Source organism: Elephas maximus, chromosome 3 (genome assembly GCF_024166365.1).
Source record: "Elephas maximus indicus isolate mEleMax1 chromosome 3, mEleMax1 primary haplotype, whole genome shotgun sequence".
Classification (NCBI taxonomy): domain Eukaryota; kingdom Metazoa; phylum Chordata; class Mammalia; order Proboscidea; family Elephantidae; genus Elephas; species Elephas maximus.
Window position 1 is genome coordinate 19,157,822 of NC_064821.1, and position 19,124 is coordinate 19,176,945.

General features: G+C 39.5%; 1 protein-coding gene across 1 annotated transcript; it reads right to left on the bottom strand.

The window, feature by feature from the left end:
• Positions 1-17,789: 17,789 nt before the first annotated feature.
• LOC126074035 (olfactory receptor 7D4-like) lies at positions 17,790-18,728 on the bottom strand. Its single transcript, XM_049881380.1, has one exon. The coding sequence runs from the start codon at positions 18,726-18,728 to the stop codon at positions 17,790-17,792; it is 939 nt and encodes a 312-aa protein (XP_049737337.1).
• Positions 18,729-19,124: the final 396 nt, after the last annotated feature.

The window sequence follows — 19,124 nt, forward strand, 5'->3', positions numbered from 1 at the left end:
TGTTTTGTTTAAAGAAAAACAAAAATACTGGAAAGGTAGAACAACAATTCTACATGGGTCTCAACCTCCTTTCCCAGGGTACTCACAGTGTGGTGACAGGGACGAGATAGGGTTCTCTAAGTGTGAATTCTGGAACCAGGAATAGGAAATTTGGAAAGGCAACTTCACCACACCCCAGCCCCACTCATGGCCAATGAAATGAGAGAATGATAGAACATTTATCAAATTTTTGGAAGGGCTAATTCGTGTGTGGGTGGAGAAAAAGTCCTTGGAATTTAGAACACATAGTAGGGAGATGGGACTAATGAAAGCTGCTTGTAAATTGGATGCAAGAGGGAAAGTAAATATTAGCAAAAAGAGGATCATAGTTTAACTTGAGGTCTCCTCTATAATGTAAACTCATTGAACTTTCTCTTACCTCTCAAATGTCCTCCAGATAGGCTGGTAAAAAGAAAGACCTGTTCAGTTTCCCACAGCATTATGAAATGCTAATCAGGGCACTTCAGTAGACCTTGGAGCCATCGGTGAAGGATTCTTCAGTGTTCTTCTGGATAGTGAAGGAGGAAGATGGAAAACCTGTCCTCAGGAAGGGGAGATGGACAGAGTGAGGCACATGGCTCTTGGGTGAGAGGGATCATCTCTGGGAGGAGACTCAGGTGTCCTTTTCCTGCCCTAAGCAGGGCCGTTGAGCGGGATGGTCAAAGGAAAACAATTTGCGGTTTCTGTGGTCCTGAGGGCTCGATTTCCAAAGCTTCTCACTATATTTTTTACTATCATTGCTTTCCCAAGGAAGCTCCAATTCTTAAGCAGCAGAGCTCACAGAAGGAGAGAACTCCTAGAGGGCTGACTCCCTGATCCTGAGAGGCCAGGTATAAGCCATCCTCTTCCCACCATGATTTCTTTCCCCTGTGGGGGAGCCCTCTCCTGTATCCTTGCGTCTGACCTCCAGGGAGCTGGTGAGATTCTCCTTAGACCAGATTCCAGCTGTCTCTGAGCCAGAAGTGATCATTGAAGGGCTATAGAACCACAGTAGTGTGAGTCCCAAGAGGGACAGAGGCTCAGGGATGCAGATGATGTGTCATGGGATCATCTCCACAAAGTCACACTTCAAAATGTTTCTCTTTTCTTAATCTCCCTTCATGAATGAGCTTATTATAAGAAAGAGGCAGCAAAGAAATCAGCCAGTTTAGTAGTTACTGGAGCAGGCTTTTAGGAGTTGTCTGAAAAATACAGACATCAAAACCAATGATCTTAAGGCCTATCCTCTGCTCAATCTATGATAAAGTCACTCTTGAAAAAATTTTAATTCAAGCTGAGGAAGGAATGAAATTCTCTGGAGGCCATTTAATTGCACTGTTATAGACTTTAGCATTTTAAACATTAATACTCTGTAAAAAAAAAAAACTGGAAGAGATTTGGATAAATCAGTGGTAGGAGGTGGAAGAGAGGACATACTATGGAGATTGATGACTTGGCTTAGACAATCACAGAGGCATGTGTGTTTGTTCAAGAAAGTGAATTTAAACTCTAGCCCTAACACAGCGTGCTGAGTGAATGCTTTAGGTCTGCAAGAATTTTATAAAAGTTAGATTTAGGAATTGTCATATATTTAGCTGTATTTTAAAGGTATAATAAAACCTTGAATGTTCAAAAAAAAAATAAAACAAAAAGCAATGATCTGATTGAGGAGGCCACAGAAAAGAATAACTATAAAGGAAGCAGTTGATAAATTCATTACATTAACAATGTGAACCTTTGAGGGGTATGCAGAAACTATCTGTACTATCTTTGCAACTTTTCTAAGTTTAAAATTAACTGAAAATAAAATCTGAGGTTTTTTTTTTTTTTTAAACTAAAATAATAAAACATGGTACCAGTACATACTTATCAAAATGGCCAAAATGAAAAAGACAGACGTAAAATATTGGCAAGGTGCTGGAGATGTAAATTGATGCAGCCACTTTGGAAAATTGTTTAGCAGTATCAGACAAATCTGACCTATGTATTCCCTATGAGCCAGAAATCCCACTCCTGTGTATAAACCCAAGAAAAACAGGTACACCTGACAAAAACATCCATCTTATGGCAAACCCATGCACAAGAAAACAATATTGTGCTCTGCCTGGTCACACATCATTCCCATGATCATTGTGACCACTGGCTGATTTTCAGCATTAGAACACCAGGCCTTTCTTCCTAGTCTGTCTCAGTCTAGAAGCTCCACTGAAACCTGTTCAGCATCATAGCAACACACTACAACCACAATGCTTTTCTTGGGTTTAATTCACTTGTATGTCTTAAAGAATGAGTGTCCACTGAATGCCATTCCACAATGATTTTATTAAAAGGGATTCTCTGCAGCAAGAGTTCTTTGATGATGCCTGAAGAATAAACATTTACTGAAAGCTTTCTTACAGACATTGCATTAATAGAATTTTTCTTTGGTATGTATTCTTTTATGCACAATAAGATTACACCTTATCCTAAAGTATTTTCCACATCGATTACACTCAGAGCATGTCTCTCTAGTATGAGTTCTCATGTGTAGTTTAAGAGATACATGCCTAATAAATGTTTTTCCACATTGACTACATTTAAAAGGTTTCTTCTCCTTGGTGTGATTTTTCACGTTTCCTATGAGATAAGAGATAACTGAAGACTTTCCCACATTCCTTTCATTTGTATTGTTTCATTCTCATGTGAATTTCCTTGTGCCGAATAAGGAAGCATTTCACTCTGAAGGTTTTTCCACACTGATTACATGAAAAGGGTTTTTCTCCAATGTGAATCCTCCTATTTTCTTTAAAACATGAGCAATCCCTGAAGGCTTCCCTACTGTTAATGCATTCAAAGTGTTTTACTACAGTATGAAGTTTCTTGTGCATAATAAGATTAGAGCTCATCCTGAAAGTTTTCCCACATTCCTCACACTTGTAAGGTTTCTCTCCAGTGTGAATTCACAGGTGTGTCTTAAGGAATGACTGATTATTTGTTGCTTCTCCACAGTGGCTACATTTAAAATGTTTATCTACAGAGGGGTTCACTTATGTCTTCTAAGGCATGGAAGAACACTGAAAGTTTTCCCACAACCAATACATTTATAGGATTTCTCTCCAGTATGTATAATCTTGTTCATGGTAAACCTAAAGGTCCTACTGAAGGCTTTGCTGCATTGATTATATTTGTAGGGTTTTTCTCTAGAATGAATTCTTTCATGTTGTCCAAGCAGTGAGCTGTCCCAGGAGATTATTCCACAGTCATGACATTCACAGTGTTTCTCCCCGATACGATTTCTCTTGTGTCATATAAGGCAATAGCTTGAGCATAGGCTTTCTGCATTGATTACACTTGTAAGGTTTTTATCTAGGATGGGTTCTCATGTACAATTTAATGGATTAGTGGCTCTGAAATGTTTTCCCACACTGACTACATTCAAAGGATTTCCTTCTAATGTGAGTTTTCTCATGCTTCCTAAGATATAGGATTGAACTTAAGGCTTTCCTACAGTCACTGCATTCATAGGCTTTCTATTTTGTATCTTTTCTAGAGCCCAGGCTGGAGGTATGTTCATTTTGTTTACATCCAGGGGATTTTTCCCCAGGACAAATTCTATCTTGTGGTTGAGGTTGTGAAAAATCTCTAAAGGCTCTCCCAGAATCAAAGTATTACTGGGATTTCCCTCTAGTATGAATCGTCTTATTCAAGTACTCTTCATGCTCATGGTTAAAAAAAGTTTCATTACATTTAATGAGTTTATATACATGAATTCACCCCTGTTAATTAACATGAGTTATAAGCACAGAATTTATCATACTAATTGTATTGACCCCATGCATCTCTCAGTTTGTCCTACTTTGGTGGCTTCTGTGTTGTTGTGATATTGGAAGCTATGCCACTAACATTTCAAATACCAGCAAGGTCGCATGTTATACACATATTTCAGCAGAGCTTTCAAATCAAAAAAGACTAGAAAAAAGTACCTGGAAGCCTACTTCTGAAAAAATTGGCCAGTGAAAACCTCGTGAATAACAGGTGAACATTGTCAGATATAGTGCCAAAGGTGAGCCCCTTAGCTAGGAAGACACTCAAAATATGACTGGGGAACAACAGCCTCCTTAAAGTAGAGTTGAACTTAATGATATAGATGGACTCAAGTTTTTGGGACCTTCATTTGTTGATGTTCCATGACACAAAATGTGAAGAAATAGCTGAAAACATCCATTCATACTCGGAATCTAGAGCATACAAAATAAGACTCTAGGAAAATCGGAAGTCGTCAAAATGACGTGGGATGCATAAGAATCAATATGCTAAGCTTTAGTGAGCAAAAATGGACTGGTATTGGCCATTTTGAGTCAAACAATCATACAATCTACTAACCAGGAATGACGAATTGAAGAGGAATGGCTTAGCATCCATTGCCAAAAAGAAAATTTCAAGATCTATCCTAAAGTACAAGGCTGTCAGTGAAGAGATAATATCAATATGCATGCAAGAAAGACCAGTTCATATGACTATTATCCAAATTCATGCACCAACCACTAATACCAAAGACAATGAAATTGAAGATTTTTACCAACTTTTCCAGTCTGAAATTGATCAAACATGCAGTCAAGAGGCATTGATAATTACTAGTGATTAGAATGCAAAAGTTGGAAAAAAGTAGAAAGAACTGTAGTTAGAAAATATGCCCTCAATGATACAAATGACATCAGAGATCACATGACGGAACTTTGTAAGACAAATGACTCATACATTTCAAATACCTTTTTCAACAACATAAAAAATGATGATACACACGGACTTCACTGGATAGATACACTGGAATCAAATCAACTACATATGTGGAAAGAGACAATGGAAAAGCTCAATATCATCAGTCACAAGAAGGCCAGGAGCCAGCTGTGAAGCATACCATCAATTGGTCATCTGCAAGCTCAAGTTGAAGCTGAAGAATATTAAAACAAGTCCACAAGAACCAAAATATGGTCTTAAGTATATCTCACATAAATTTGAAGACCATCTCAAGAATAGATTCAACACATTGAACACTAATGACCAAAGATCAAATGAGCTGCAGGATGGCATCAAGGACATTACACATGAAGAAAGCAAAAGGTCATTTAAAAGACAAAAAATAAAGATCAAAAAGGGTGTCAGAAGAGACTCTGAAACTTGCTTTTGAACAAAGATTAGTTAAAGTGAATGGAAGAAACGATGAAGTAAAAGAGTTGAAGAGAAGTTTTCAAAAAACAGCTCAAGAAGACAAAGTAAAGTAGTATAATGAAATGTGCAAAGACCTGGAGATAGAAAACCAAAAGAGAAGAAGACACTCAGCATTTCTCAAGCTAAAAGAACTGAAGAAAAAATTCAAGCCTTAAGTTGCAATTTTGAAGGATTCAACTGGTAAAATTTTGAAGGATTCAACTGGTAAAATTTTGAAGGATGCAGGAAGCATCAAAAGAAGAAATTCTCTGAATTTTAATTTCAAGGCCTGAGTGGTTTTTCACTACAACATTCCCAGTACTCTTGTTTTCCTTCACACTGCATGCATCTTTCACATTTAACTAAAAATTACTGTGACAGTTAAGGTTGCATGTCAACTTGGCTGGGTCTTGATTCTCAGTAATATGACAGTTACATAATGATGTAATTTGGCAGTTATGTAATGAGGTAGTCATAATCCATGTTGTGATTTTATGTGATTAGCCAATCAGTCATAAGCAGAATTTCCTTGGGAGTGTGGTCTGTATTCACTATTTATATGGACATTCTGGCAAAACTTATTTGCTTCTTCTGGATCCTGATTCTGACTCATCTTCATCTGGCCTCCGGTCCTCGGGACTTGAGCCAGCAGCCTTCCATACTGCCTGCTGATCTTGAGTTTCATATGTCTCTACAGCCTGTGAGCCAGCAGCCTGCCATCTGACCTCCCAATCTTGGGTTTGTCAGTGTCTGCAACTACGGGAGTCCAGAGAAGCCTCCAGCCTGACTCCTGAGCCATGCACTTGGGACTTGCCACCCTCTACAACTGCATGAGTCATTTCCTTGAAATAAATCTCTCTGACTCACTACATATATATATATATATATATATATATATATATATATATATATATATATACACACACACACACTTGACCCAGCCAAGTTGAGATACATATATATATATATATATATATATCATGGACTGCCAAAAGAATGAACAAATCTGTCTTAGAAGAAGTACAGCCAGAATGCTCCTTAGAAGCAAGCATGGTGAGAATACACCTCACATACTACGGACATGTTATCAGGAGGGATCAGTTCCTGGAGAAAGACATCATGCTCAGTAAAGTAGAGGGTCAGGGAACAAGAGGAAGACGCTCAATGAGATGGACTGACACAGTGGCTGCAGCAAAAGGCTCAAGCATAACAAAGATTGTGAGGATGGCATAAGACCAGGCAATATTTCATTCTGTTGTACATTTGATATTTATGATTTGGAACTGACTGGACGGCACCTAGCAACAACAACAATATATATATATATATACACACACACACACACACATATATATATATATATATATATATATATACATACTTACACTTCACTGTGTTTGCTTCTCTAGAAAACCCAGCCTAAGACATTTGGTACTGAGAGTGATTCTAGAGAAACAAAATTGTAAGGATGAGTTTTCTAAACTGGTTTTCAAGTCTGACTAGTCTTAAAGGTGCTGATTACTCTGCCTCCAGTAGGAAAGAGGGTGCTGCTAATCTATGGAATGAGGTGGCCATATTAATATGCAAAATATCACTACCAATGAAAGAAGTATTCGGGAGAAGCAAGGTTCTGTGTGGTGGCATGTTTGATACTTTTTTACAATTTTGTCACAATTGTGACCAAGCTGGTTGGTTGGTCCTAGTTTCTCCAGAAAAAGTGGTTAAAGAAAGACATGAGCTCAGGGTTTCAGAGTCACAGCTCAAGTGCCACATAAAAGACCTGAAATTTGCCACTTGTGTCCTGAAGGGAATCTTTATTTCTTGAAGTAACAGAGCTGATATTGCTGAAAGCCAAATCAAGTCATATTGTAAGAATGGCTGAATTACACAGCCAACTGATTTCCCAACCCCAAATGGTGTCTGAAGTTAAAGTGAGGGCATTGATTGAGAAGAAATGGGATCCTGAAATTTGGGATAGGGACATGTGGGCAAATAATCAGGGATCTGGAGACATTGAGCCTCTGAATTCCATTGAATCACTCCTGTCAAGAGAACCAGCCCTGTTACTTCCATCTGAATGCATTATTCCCTGCTTGTCTGCTAAGCCAACCTCCTCAGTGAAACCACTATCTCCTCCACCCTCACCTGAAGATATTAATGCAGCTGTGTCTGAAGAGCGTTTGTCTGAGATGTTTACTGGTTTGGCATCTGAATCATCATCTGGTGAATCGCCTGGGATGGTTCCCCTGCCAGACATTGCTGAATGTTACCAGGACCAATACTGACCACCTATTTTTGCTTCTAGACCTGTAACTAGACTTAAGTCTCAGTGATCCCCAAAAGGGGAATTACAAAGTGTGTCCCAGAAGGAGGTACACTACACTCCAAAAGAACATGTTAATTTTTCTAATATGTACAAACAGAAACCTGGGAAATATATGTGTTAGAATGCCTATTAAGGGTGTGGGATAGTGGTACAAGGAACTTAAATTTAGATTAGTTTGAATTAATTGATATGGGCCCACTAAGCACAGATTCTTCATTCAATGTTTCAGCTCAAGATGTTGGGAAAGGATCTAACCGTTTCTTTGGCTGGTTCACTGAAGCATGGATTAGGCAGTGACCTACACTGAGTCAAGTTGAAGTACCAGGCCTGCCTTGATATACCTTAGACGAAGGTATCCAAAGGCTTAGGGAAATTGGCATGTTAGAGTGGATTTATCAGGTTAGACTTACAGACTCACACATGAAGTGGCTAGAGGACACACTTTTTACTACAATGGTAAGGGATTTGTGAAGGAAGCCTCAACATCCTTGAAGATTGCTGTGATTGTTATTTTATGTAAGTCATATTTGACAGTGGGAACTACCCTAACTGAGTGAAGACACCTAATTACAATGGGGCTGATTGAGCCCCATGGTGGTAGGAGCCAAATGGATGCACTCAACTGAAAAAGACAAGGTGGGCATGGTTACCAAAATGACAGTGGAGTCAAAGCAGTAATCAGAACAGTCTGACTCATATGAACTTACGGTGTTGGCTACTTAGTCATGGTATGTCTAGGAGTGAAAGAGATGGAAAATCTACTAAATACTTACTTGAACTGTACAAGCAGAGGAATTCTAGGTAAAGTGAACAGCAGTCTAACTCAAATTGCCATATAAGAGAGTCATGGCCCCTAAATCAATTCCAAGACTTAAGCCAGTTTATAGACCCACAAGGGGATACCAAGTCCCCCTGGTGAAGGACCCCACTATACTGTCAAAAACATATACTGTTTATCTTTCTCCCCACCCTGCCACATGTCTGTCAGTTTGTCATACTGTGGTGGCTTGCACATTGCTGTGATGTTGGAGGCTAAGCCACTGGTATTACAAACACCAGCAGGGTCACCCATGGTCGGCAGGTTTCAGCTGAGCTTCCAGACTAACAAACTAAGAGGAAGGACCTGGTGGTCTACTTCTGAAAAAATTAGCTAGTGAAAAGCTTCTGAATAGTCTGATACAGTGCCAGAAGATGAGCCCCTCAGGTTGGAAGGTACTCAGTATATGACTAGGGAAGAGCTGCCTCCTCAAAGTAGACAGACAAGAAAAAAAAAACAAACCCCTGCCACTGAGTTGATTCCAATGCATAGTAATGTTATAGCACAGAGGAGAACTGCCCCATAGAATTTCTAAGGAGTAGCTGGTGAATTCAAACTGTCCATCTTTTGGTTAGCAGCCTGAGCTCTAGTCGACCTTAGTGATGTGGATGGAGTCAAGCTTTCAGGACCTTCATTTGCTGATGTGGCATGACTCAAAATCAGAAGAAACAACTGCAAGTATCCATTAATAATAAGAACATGGAATGTACAAATTATGAATCCAGGAATATTGGAAATAGTCAAAAGTGAAATGAAAGGCACAAACATCAATGTCCTAGGCATTAGTAAGCTGAAATGGACTGGTATTGGCAATTTTGAATAAGGCGATCATATGGTCTACTATGCTGGGAATGACAAATTGAAATTAAAGACTTTTACCAACTCCTGCACTCTGAAATTGATCAAACATGCAACCAAGGTGCACTTATAATTACTGGTGACTGTAATGTGAAAGTTAGAAACAAAGGAGGATTGGTAGTTGGAAAATATGGCCTTGGAGACAGAAATGATACCAGAGATCACGTGGCAGAATTTTGTAAGACCAACTACATCTTCGTTGCAAATGCCTTTTTTCCCCAAATGTAATTCTGTGACTATAGAGGTGGACCTTGCCAAGCAGAATACACAAGAATCATACTGACTACCTCAGTGGAAAGAAATGATGGAAAAGCTCAGTATTATCAGTCAGAACAAGACCAGGGGCCGACTGTGGTACAGACCATCAATAACTCATATGCAAATTCAAGGCGAGGCTAAAGAAAACAAGAACAAGTCCATGAGAGCCAAAGTACGACTTTGAGTATATCTCATATACCACCTGAGTTTAGACACCATCTCAAGAATAGATTTGATGCGTTGAACACTAATGACCAAAGACCAGATGAGTTGTGGAATGACATCAAAGACATCATACATAAAGAAAGTAAAACATCACTAAAAAGACAGGAAACAAAGCCCAAAATGGATATCAGAAGAGAATCTGAAACTTGCTTTTGAACATATAGTAGCTAAGGTGAAAGGAAGAAATGATGAAGTAAAAAAGTTGAACAGAAGATTTCAAAGGGTGACTGGAGAATACAAAATAAGTATATAATCAAATATGCAAAAACCTATGGTGTAGTGGTTAAGCGCTACAGCTACTAACCAAGAGGTTGGCAGTTCGAATCCACCAGGTGCTCCTTTGAAATGCTGTGGTGCAGTTCTACTCTGACCTATAGGGTCACTATGAGTCGGAATCAACTTGATGGCAGTGCGTTTGGCTGAAAGAGATCCATATTTGTGGACATTCCAAAGAAAGATAATCCAACAGAATGCAGAAATTTTCAAACAATATCATTAATGTCACAAACAAGTAAAATTTTGCTCAAGATCATTCCAAAGTGGTTGCAGCAGTACACGGACGGGAAACTGCCAGAAATTCAAGCTGGATTCCAAAGAGGGTGTGTTACGAGGGATATCATTGCTGGTATCAGACAGATCTTGGCTGAAAACAGGGAATACCAGAAAGATGTTATCTTAGTTTTCTGGTACTGCCAATACAGAAATACCACAGGTGGATGGCTTTAACAAGTAGAAATTTATTCCCTCACAGTCTAGTGGGCTAGAAGTCTGAATTCAGGGCACCAGCTCCAGGGGATGGCTTTCTCTCCCTGTCAGCTCTAGAGGAAGGTCCTTCTCATCAATCTTCCCCTGGTCTAGGAGCATCTCAGTGCAGGGAACCCTGGTCCAAAGGATGCACACTGCTCCCAGCTCTGCTTTCTTGGTGATAGGAGGTCTTTTCAGATTCTGCTTCCGGGTTTCTTGGCCTCTTGGCCCCTCAAGCCTCACTGCCTGCATCTACCATGCTGGGGCAAGTGTTCTAAAGCTCTGTAGCTCAATCGATAAGTGCATGGAGGCACCCCACTTTGACAGTAAAATTCAGCTGGAGGACACACAGCTCTCTTGCTCTATGGGTTTTATTTAGCACATACTATAAAACTATGACAATCATAATATTCTGTATTCCCAACGTGTAGAATACTTGTGTCTGGAAACCAAGGGGTAAAAGTATAAATGACGCAACATAAAATCACTCCCAGTGACACACTTCAGGAGTTTGTGCTTCAGGTTTCCTCCACTCTGGCCTGTTCAGGTTTAGAGGTCTTAATTCATAAAGGGAAAATTCTTCCACTTTACATTCCCACCAGATTTATCTCCACATTTTCACCAATACTGTTATTTTCTCTTTTATTATTTCTTTTATTATCAAAATCATCCTCATGGAAGTGAAGTGGTATCTCAATGTGGTTTGATATGAATTTCTTTAATGACTAATTATGTTGAGCATTTTTCATGTGCTTCTTCACCCTTTGTATATCTCCTTTAAAGAAGTGTCTATTCACATCATTTGCCCAGTTTTTATTACGTTATTTGGATATGGTTGTTGAATTGTAAGAGTTTCTTTTATTCTTTTGTTCCCTTTTATATCATTTTGTTATCTTCCACCATAATACTGCTGAACTAGTATATTGGGACAACCCTATGGTACAGCCAGAAGTAAACTAACTGTGGAGGCATCACAGTCATGTGAGACTGCCTGGGATGAGTCCTTATTGCACATGTTCATTTGACTTGGTTCATTTTCCTAAGCCAGATTTCCCACTTTGATGTTGAGTCTGTAAGCTAGTAGATATTCATCCTATAACATTAATTATCCCCTTAATTTTTGCCAAAAGGCAAGGGCAAGGATGTCATTTTCTATAATTATCTTTTAGGTCTAGTTGCTTTATAATAATATTCAAGTTCTTTATTTCCTTACTGGCATTTTTGTCTAGATGTTCTAATCATTTTTGACAGTTGTCTATTGAAGTCACCAACTATTATTAAAGAATTGTCCATTTTCCCTTCAGTTCCATGTTTGCTTCATATATTTTGGCGCTCTGTTGTTAGGTAGGAAAACCTGGTGTAGTAGTGGTTAAGAGCTACAGCAGCTAACCAAAAGATCGGCAGTTCGAATCCACCAGGTGCTCCTTGGAAACTCTATGGGGTGGTTCTACTTTCCCTAAGGGATGTGCTAATGCTACAAGGGATGTGTTAATGCTATCAATAGCTGTGACTCTCAAAATCCCATTGTGACAAAAATGGAATGTATTTTGGTTAAGCAATCTTTGGCAGATCATGGAAGCAGAATAAGGTCCCTACTTCAAGAAAAAGAATGCAGTCATTAGTAACTTTGCTAATGAAAAACCAAGCAGTGTGAATGCTAAAAGCATCCCTTAGAATTTGTTGAGGATAGAAGGTCACTGCAGACCTCCGGGAGCATGACCGAGATGGAGGTAGAAAGACTCCAGATCAGCTTGGTTGAGGAGAGAGTAAGCAGTGTGGAAAAGAAAAAAACAAGTGCAGAACAAATATTTAGAAGTTTGCAGCAATATTCAAAGAGGAATGGGGGTGATGAGTGAGTCTTATTTACATTGAAAGATATGGGAATATGTTTGACTACATTGCAAATTATAAACTTGCATGCAGACATTGGAACATACAGGATAAAGAAGGGATAAGTGATAGTGTAAAATACTAATACATCAGGAAACCCTGATGGCATAGTGGTTAAGTGCAACAGGTGCTAACCAAAGGATCGGCAATTTGAACCTGCCAGGCACTCCTTGGAAACTCTGTGGGGCAGTTGGATCAGGAATGGATTGAATCCAAAAGTCAGGTGGATATTTTGAAGAGACATTCATCGATAAAATAATTGTGTACAATGGTGGCTGATATTGTGATGGATGGCTACAGTGTCCAGTGAGAGCATATGTCTGGTGGGGACACTATAACTGAGAACTGAAGAATCATGGGTAGGATTCAGCCAAGAGTCATCTCTTTCTAACTCTAGACTAAGCACTATTTTCTCCCTCTATCTGGGCAATTAATTGATTACATTGCCACAAGTGCAGACTGATGAATGCCAAACCATTATATTTGACATCTGAAATGATAGCACCAGTGAGGAATTCTGTGGTCTCCACTAACTCAACAATTCCTAATAATAAGCTGATGTTTTGTTGTTCTTGTTGCTGTTGATAGGTGCCATCGAGTCCGTTCCGACTCACTGCCAGCCCTATTCACAGCAGAATGAAACACTGCCCAGTACTGAGCCATACTTACAATCGTTGTTATGCTTGAGTGCATTCTTGCAGCCACTGTGTCAATCCACCTCATTGAGGGTCTTCCTCTTTTCCACTGACCCTGTACTCTGCCAAGCATGATGTCCTTCTCCAGGGACTGATCCCTCCTGACAACATGTCCAAAGTATGCAAGACTCAGTCTCGCCATCCTTGCCTCTAAGAAGCATTCTGGCTGCACTTCTTCCCAGACAGATTTGTTTGTTCTCTTGGCAGTCCATGGTATATTCAATATTCTTTGTCAACACCACAATTCAAAGGCGTCAACTCTTCTTCGGTCTTCCTTATTCATTGTTCAACTTTCACATGCATATGATGTGATTGAAAATACCATGGCTTGGGTCAGGAGCACCTTAGTCTTCAGGGTGACATCTTTGTTCTTCAACACTTTGAAGAGGTCTTTGCAGCAGATTTACCCAATGCAATGAGTCTTTTGATTTCTTGACTGCTGCTTCCATGGCTGTTGATTGCGGATCCAAGTAAAATGAAATCCTTGATAACTTCAATCTTTTCTCCATTTATCATGGTGTTGCTCATTGGTCCAGTTGTGAAGATTTTAGTTTTCTGTGCTTTGAGGTGCAATCTATACTGAAGATTGTGGTCTTTCATCTTCGTCAGTAAGTGCTTCAAGTCCTCTTCACTTTCAGTAAGCAAGGTTGTGTCATCTGCATAACACAGGTTGCTAATGAGTCTTCCTCCAATCCTGATGCCCCGTTCTTCTTCTGGTATTATTTGTTCAGCATACAGATTAAATAGGTATGGTGAAAGAATACAACCCTGACTCACACCTTTCCTGACTTTCAACCAGTAATATCCCCTTGTTCAGTCCAAACAAACGCCTCTTGATCTATATAAAGGTTTCTCATAAGCACAATTATGTGTTCTGGAATTCCCATTCTTCGCAATGTTTTATCCTCCCTTAAATGTTGTGTCTCCTATTTTCCCTGTCTCCTGGAATATTAAGGCCATCAACTCCTGCACCTTTTAGACCAGTGGTTCCCAACTTGGGCTATTTTGCCCCCTAAGGAACAATTGGTAATGCCTTGACACACTTCTGGTTGTCACAAATGATGAGTAGAGTTCTGGCATGCAGTGATTAGAGGCCAGGGATGGTGCTAAACATCCTACAATGTACAGAATAGTTCTCCACAACAATGAATTATCCAGCCCAAGATGTCAATAGTGCTTAAGTTGAGAAACACTGGTCTAGACTGTTAAACAATCATATTAAAAATATTATCTAAAATATCCCAGCAGTTTTCTATTATTTCACCATGTTATTGAAAATGTTATTTAAAATAAATCTCACAATCTTTCTCTATTCTTTGGTGCTTCTTCTTCTTTTTTTTTTTTTTTTTATGGTCCTTTCTGTAATTCTAAAGTTTTTATTGGTTCACTTGTTTGTCTTTTTTCTTCCCCAATGGAATGTAAGCTATATAAGGACAGGATCTATTTTTTCCTCACATCTTTGTTCCCAGCACCTAACACATAGTAGATTCTCAATAAACATTCCTTCTGTAAAATGAATGTATCACTTTGATGGCTATGAGGGTGGTGAAGGAGGAAGACTGGTATTCACCAACTAGATGGTAGACAAGAATTACTTTAGGTGAAGGGAAGGACAATGCACGATACAGGGGAAGTCAGCATGACTGGAGTAAACCTAAAGCTAAGGAGTTTCCATAATGCAACAAAACACTTAGAGGGTCAGAGTAGCAGGGGCAGGGGTCTGGGGACCATGGTTTCAGGGGACACCTAGTTCAACTGGCATAAAAAGTTTATTAAGAAAAGATTCTGCATCCCACTTTGGTGAGTGGCACCTGGGGTCTTAAAATCTAACAAGCAGCCATCTAAGATGCATCAATTGGTCCCACCCCACCTGGAGCAAAGGAGAATGAACACCAAAGACACAAGGAAAATATGAGCCCCAGAGACAGAAAGGGATACATAAACCAGAAACTCCATCAGCTGGAGACCAGAAGAACGAGATGGTGCCCGGCTACAACCAATGACTGCCCTGACAGGGAACACAACAGAGAGTCACTAATGGAGCAGGAGGAAAGTGGGGTGCAGAACTCAAATTCTAGTAAAAAGGCCAGACTTAATGATCTGATTGAGACTAGAGGGACCCCAGAGGTCATGGCCTCCAGACTCTCTGTTAGCCTGAATCTAAAACCATTCCCGAAGCCAGCTCTTCAGACCAAGATTAGACTGGAGTATAAGACATAAAACGATACCAGTGAGGAGTGTGCTTCTTAACTCAAGTAGATACATAAGACTAAATTGGCAGCTCCTGTCTGGAGGCCAGATGAGAAGGCGGAGGGGGACAGAAGCCATACATGGGAAATACAGCGTGGAGAGGAGAAGTGTGCTGTCACATTATAGGGAGAGCAACCAGGGTCACAGAACAATGTGTGTATATGTTTTTGTATGAGAAACTGACTTGAACTGTAAACTTTCACTTAAACCACGATAAAAAAGAAAAAAAAAAAAATGAATGTACCAGTAAATCTCCTGGAAGTCTAAGATTGAAAGAGACTGAAAATAAAACAAATAGGACAGATATTCTCCCTATGGTAATTAAAATTTTACAAATACACTATTTTTTTCCAAATACTACTAGGAAGCAGTCCCAATGATAAGTACATTCAAGGTAACAAGTTGTACAGGGTAAATCTGGAACTCCTGGGGTGTTTTAATAAATTATTCAACATAAAAAAATCACAGAAAGGGCGGGCACTCTCCTTATCTACTTGTTTCCTATACAGTTATGGAAAGGAGGTCATTACCGGAGGAGACTAGGAAAACAATACCAAACATTGCTTTATAAAATATTTATGAAAGATTTTTGATAGGACCTGGAGCACTGCCCAACCCCAATGTCATTAGAGATGCCATATATTCAAACAATCTAAGATTGCTCTGACCAAACGGACTCTGTCTGTAATACCTCACTCTCTGAAACTGGATTTGGGTGACGAATGTACAACTAAATAAATTTGCTAAAATCATTGGATTATAGCAATGGGACTATTTCATGGTATGTAAACTGTACCTCAGTAAAGTTGTCCAAACTACCTTCAGAAAGTTTTCGATAGAATCATTCAAGGTGAGTTGAAAATACTTACTTTTGTTTACAACAGTTTCTAGTACACATCAGTATGATTATGCCTACTACTTGGAATTGAAATCTTTTTTTTCTCTTTTTTTATACCTCTCTGCCCTCCTCCTCACTTTGTACAAGTAGATAATAAGCTAACCAATTAAGATTTTTCAGTAAATTATTTCTTCTTTTTTTAGTTTTGTATTGGCCACAAAGAACCCAGTTCCTTTCATGTCTCCCTTAATACCTGTTGGTCTTTATCAACTGTCCTAGTTTTGGTTCCCACAGAAGCAGACACTGAAACAAGGATTCAAGTGCAAGCAATTTACTTGAAGGAGCAAGGAATATGTATGGAGAGTGGAGAAGTGACACAGGAAAGAAAATACATCCAGTAAAGTGTGCATTAAGTCAGCTACCACAGTGAGTGAGCAGAATTTTCAACCCTTGGGGAGATTTTGGAAAATGTGCAAAACCCACATCTAAGAATTACCCCCAAGTAAAGAGGTAAATCCCACACCTCTCAGTGAAGGCTACCCCAGAAATAAATAATTACAGATCACATTTGCTACTATGCATTTGGCAAAGTAGGTTCCAGCTGGTGCTGTCCATAGGCAGTCAGACTGGGGTACAATAGAGATGGTGAGAGGACCCCAGGGAATGTGATAGGAGCATCTACTACTCCACCAATCACTGGGTAGACTTAATTCTACCAATATTCTTCTCAAAAAATGAATATCTGAATGCATTCCACAAGTGTGTAACTACCTTTCCGGATGACACCTCCAGAGAGTCCCAGAAAATTAAACCACTTGTGGGAACAACTCTTATTCCACTGTATTCAATACTACATTGTTTTACTATCTTGGGGAGTATATCTAAAAACTGCAATGATGAGACATAAAGGTAAAATGAAATAAGGAATTGGAGAAAGTAAGGAAGAAAGAAAGGGGAAAAGAAGGAAGAAAAGAACCAAGAAAGGACCACAGAGAATGAATCAACATCTCAGGTCATCCAAGGCAGTATATTACTATGAATCATCTGCAAAAACCATCTATCAAATCTAGATTACCACCCTTGAACTTGAAAACCACATCATTGTTCTTATACAAAGTAGGATAGCAAAGTATGGTTGCCAGTTTGAAACCATCCCAATCTCAGACTCTTCTCTGAAAAATGGGGTGAATGAGAATATATCTCAAAGAAATATTGCCATGGTTAAATGAAATCATATGTGTAAAGCAGTAAGGACAGTCCAGATGGGGAAAGCAGTTTGTGATGACTGTTGTATGATTTTGATTTTATTTTGTTCAGGGAAAAACACACACATAACCAAATGAAGGTGAAATGCATCAATGGTTGAGAGATTAACTTTTGGGAAAATCATGTCTGCACTTAACAAGATTAATGATGTCAATCTAAGGTTGGATTTTCTAGGAATGGCTCTAAGAAAGCTGACCAAAGAAAGAACTTTATGGACAGCACATAGGAAAGAAGAGTCAAAAAAATTACTAAGTCAAAACGGTACAATAACAAGTAGAAGGCCAATTATAGTTGCTTTGGGATTGGAAGAAACGGTGCATGTCTTCTGAGGAAGAAAAAAGATCAGGATATTTAAATTCATGATATTTGGCTTTGGGGACTGTGAAGCCCATTTAGCCCTGAGGCCAGTGGCCATCATCATGGACAAAAAGCTGCTCTACAGAGGAGCCTTCCCAGGGCTCCCTTCACATCCTTATTCCTTAGGCTGTATATGAAGGGGTTCAGCATGGGTGTGACCACACTGTACATCACTGAGGCAATAGAGCTTCTCTGGGAAGAATGGGTCACAGCAGAACTGAGGAAAACCCCAAGACCTGTCCCATAGAACAAAGAAACCACGGAGAGGTGAGACCCACAGGTGGAAAATGCCTTATACTTGCCCCCAGCAGAGGACATCCTCATTAAGGTGGAGACAACCTGAAAGTAAGAGAAGAGGATCCCTGAGAGGGGAAACACACCCAGCAGGGCAGTCAACACATACAAGAAGACATAATTGATGTGGGTATCAGAACAGGCCACTTTGATAATCTGAGTCAGTTCACAGAAAAAATGTGGTATTTCAGTGTCTATACAGAAGTTCAGCCGTGTGATCAAGACAATATGAAGCAGGGAGACCCAGAAAAAGATGACCCAAGACACCAGAACCAACAAAACACAGAACCGGGGGCTCATGATGACTGTATAGTGCAGGGGGCGACAGATGGCCACAAATCGGTCATAGGCCATCATGGTCAGGAGGAAATTGTCCAGTCCAGCAAAAATCATGAAGAAATACACCTGAATGAGGCATCCTATGTACGAAATGTCTTTGTTCTGTGTCTGGATGTTCACCAGCATTTTTGGGACCGTGGTAGTAACGAAACAGGTGTCAACAAAGGACAGGTTGGAGAGGAAGAAGTACATGGGGGTGTGGAGGTGAGGGTCAGAGGTAACCGCCAGTATGATGAGTAGGTTCCCAAGCACAGCGACCAGGTACATAGACAGGAAGAGTGCAAAAAAGAGGGGCTGAAGTTCAGGATCCTCTGAGAGGCCCAGCAGGAGGAATTTTGAAAATTTTGTTTGGTTTTCTGCTTCCATGTATTTAGTGTGTAGGCTGGAGAAGGTAAGAGCAACATTCAATGAACTGCCAAATGGCATCTCAGCTAGTCATCACCTTTACAGTACCACCTGCATTTTGTTATTAAGTCCTTCCATTGACTGTGACTCTCAGTTACAGGTAGCCCTTTTCATTTTAAACATATATAATTATTCAGACACTTTAATTCAGCAGAAATTTCTCTTTTTAGCTTCTATTCACTGGTTCTAATTATCCTATTTGAATCTATACTCATAAACCAATTTCCAAGCTAATTGGAAACATGTAATGTGAACTCCTAAGTATGATCTTTTCCCTGATAATCTCCATGCCTCATCCATTCTGGTAACTCTATGTTAGTGATTAAAGGTCATCTGAGCTGAAAATCCATGTCTTAA